The 3,197-nt window shown below is 42.1% G+C and overlaps 1 protein-coding gene across 3 annotated transcripts in view; it reads right to left on the reverse strand.

Annotated features, from left to right (window-relative positions):
- Positions 1-2,135, reverse strand: part of afg1lb (AFG1 like ATPase b) — a 35,978-nt gene extending 33,843 nt beyond the window's left edge. The window contains exons 1-2 of one of the 3 annotated variants that reach the window (XM_064991368.1): positions 1,932-2,135; positions 1,231-1,559 (exon numbers count right to left, since the gene is read on the reverse strand). In XM_064991368.1, the coding sequence (XP_064847440.1) occupies positions 1,231-1,559; positions 1,932-2,034 (432 nt within the window). In that variant the 5' untranslated portion in view covers positions 2,035-2,135. The remainder of the gene's footprint in view (positions 1-1,230; positions 1,560-1,931) is intronic. The other 2 variants (XM_064991367.1, XM_064991365.1) reach the window with 2 other exon arrangements.
- Positions 2,136-3,197: the final 1,062 nt, after the last annotated feature.

A 3,197-nucleotide genomic window follows, 5' to 3' on the forward strand; every position in this document is an offset into this window, starting at 1 on the left:
AGAACTCTATTCATGTGGTGTGTGTGTGTGTGTGTGTGTGTGTGTGTGTGTGTGTGTGTGTGTGTGTGTGTGTGTGTGGCAGACTGACAAACAAGGATGAAGAGGAGAGGGGGTACACATCAGTATTTTCAGTCCGGAATGTACTAGACAATGGGGATGCCCTCATTACTGCACCGGGATGATGAGAGAGGAGAACCAGGGCCACCACAGCAGGAGGTCTCTCTTTCCTGCGATCCAAAACATCTCATCCTACCCCGCTCTGTCAGTGTGCCTGCCAGACCCCTACACCCCCACCCCATAGCATAGACATCTCCACCGTTCCCTGACCTAAAAAAAAACAACAGCCCCCCCATACAGACCTAAAACTGCCACACCCACAAATACACGCACACCCCTTACCCTCCCACTGACCAGGGTTCCAAAAACATTAGGGGTACAGAGGAAGTCAGTGTGGCAGGCAGATCCTCTGTAATGTCCCATGGTGCCCTGCTCCAAAATGTTTGATGTCAATGGAGCTTCATGCAAGGCTAACAGTCCAGATACCATTCAATTTATAAAGCTCATCTAGCAGAATTAAGCTATTTAATGATTGGGCAATGGCAATCTAACTGTGTACGACTAGGCCTAATAATGGTGTTGTGTCACATGTCGACCTTATGGATCAGCTAGACTGCTATTGAACTGAGGAACAATGTGGCTTTCCACAAACGCTCTACAAGTGGTAAAGGGAATTTTGCTTCGGAGCATTGCTTGGTTTGCAAAACTCTGTACATACTGGTAGTTGTTTTATTGTACTGCAATCTATCCCTTCTCACTGAATCGGGTCTTGATAGTGTTTCATCAACATTCTCTCGAAAGCACACAGGGCCATAATGTTAGGTGAGGGCAAGCCAAACGTCAGGAACATTATAATCAAGTGACTAATTGCTTCTGTTTGCTAACTGGGACACAGTAGGGGGAAAACACTGGAGAATAATGATCCAGTTAGTTAGAGGCATGCTGTGAGTGACAGATGAGTCATCCAATGACAATCCAGCATTCTCCATCAACCTTAAAAGTATAGGAAGGAGAAAGCTTCTATGAAAGTTGTAATAACCATGGTGCAATATTCACATAGGAATAAATAATATCAACTAACCATGCAATACAAAAAGGACAACCATTCAGCATGAAATGATGTATTGCATCAATTTGTTGCATTAGCTAGTGCATCAGTCATGTGATCTATACCTCTTCTGTGGGAGCATCATCCCCTTCAGTGTTGCTCAGTTTGTAATTGTTTACTTTCTGTTGCTTTGCGTTGCTGTCTTTTGCCTCCTTCACCTTAGGCTTGGGTGGGGTCAGGTAGATGCTGTTGGAATACCCTCGCAGGGTTTTCTGAAGTTGCCCCAGCTGATGTAGAGCATCTATTTGTTGAGTGTCCTCCACTAGCGAGCCACAACGGATGAGACTGTCATAGTGCTGCTCAATAGTTCTGGTGGACGCCGAGGTGTCTGACCTGGCTTTGTTCAAGGGGGTCAAAGGTAATGTGGATGGATTACATGTGCTTGTTGTGTAGCCTGGCAAAGACGAGGATGAAGACAACGATACAGTGTACCATCAACACATACAGTCGACATACAACAGCAGATTATTATCAACACACAACTATAATACTGTATGTTCATGTTAGGAATTAATAGTTGATCATCATGCCAATAAGTCTAATTACATTGATTTTTGTAAATGGGAGTGTATCAAAGACTAAGAGGCTAGCTAGTTAGCCCTTTATGTACTGTAATGCACACCAAATCAACGTACTAACAGGCTACAGCTAGCAATTTACGTCAGCTAATGTTATGCAAGTTATCTAACTGTAAGCTTGGACAACAGTATCAATCCTCTGAATGATCCCCAAATGAAACATTTGGACAACATGTAGAATCTCTCACCTTTTGCAATGCTGCTCGTGGAAAACCAAATGTTGTTTTGAGTGTGTTTTATTAAATATCTACCTAAACATCTTGTCGCCAAAGACGATGTGTAGGCCGCCATCTTGATTCAATGGAGAGAAACTTTATTTATAATCATCTATAATCACCAGAACAGTTATGACACAAGTCATTTTCTTTGTAATAAACTACGTTATGGGCGCGTTATAAAGCCAATCAAGATGTTTAACATTTTATATGTCTTGTAAAGTATATTTTTGTATACGTAGCTATTTTGTTGAATTTGTGAGGAAGGAAATGCAACACTTTACACGGCTAATTTAACTGACTTGCTAATATTTCTGATAGTATAGTACAATTATCAGCCAATTAAATGTGAATGCGCTGAGACATCAGGACTCCGTTCAGTACGTTTTTACGTTCTGGAGCATTCAATTGAGCGGAAAGAACCAGTTGAAAAACGGAGAGTGGTTGGGTTGAGGAACGCTCTCAGCATGGCCATTTCCCTTTAAATACGTAATTTATTGCTTCAAGCCACACCTCGCGCACCCACCAAACGTTTCTTCAATAACGTTTTGTGGCAACATGTCGTTCAGTATAATCTGTTCCGCAACGTAGCAAAAGTTCAAGAGAACTGAACGCACCTCTATTGTAAATGTATGGCGCTTTCAAGACAACTGGGAACTAAGAAAAATCGAGGTCAAATCATAATGTGATCAGGTCGGAGCTCTAGAAAGATGCCAGAGTTCTCAACATGGAATTCCGAGTTGGATGACCATTCAAAACAATTTTATTCCTGGAGCTAGTTTTTTTTCCCGAGCTCCCAGTTGTCTTGAGTACGCTGAAGTTTGAAATCGGAGATTTCCAAGTTCCCCGTTTTTTTACGCGCCAAAAACACACGGAAGCTGCCAAGTGTCAGCTGCTCCTCAGCTGATCGGAAGTGGAGCGAGCAACCCCAAACGAAAGGGTTAGTGCTATCCGGAATCCTTGGGACGTTCCTACACTAAAGCCCTTAATACCCTTACCACTTTAAATGATGTCAACTTCAATGGGGGTAGGGACGTGCTCGACCCTGGTATTAATGTCTATGTGTAGACACTTGCCGTGACCCCATTCTCGGAGGGTGTCTCAGGAAGAGTTAGGATATATGCAAAACATTTTAAAAAATATATACTATTCATACATGCGTATTAATACACACTTGTACATGTTTGAAATAGGAAAAATATAAGCACCCACCCATTTATTAATATAATAATAATTATT

This window comes from Oncorhynchus masou, chromosome 16 (assembly GCF_036934945.1).
Source record: "Oncorhynchus masou masou isolate Uvic2021 chromosome 16, UVic_Omas_1.1, whole genome shotgun sequence".
Taxonomy (NCBI): Eukaryota; Metazoa; Chordata; class Actinopteri; order Salmoniformes; family Salmonidae; genus Oncorhynchus; species Oncorhynchus masou.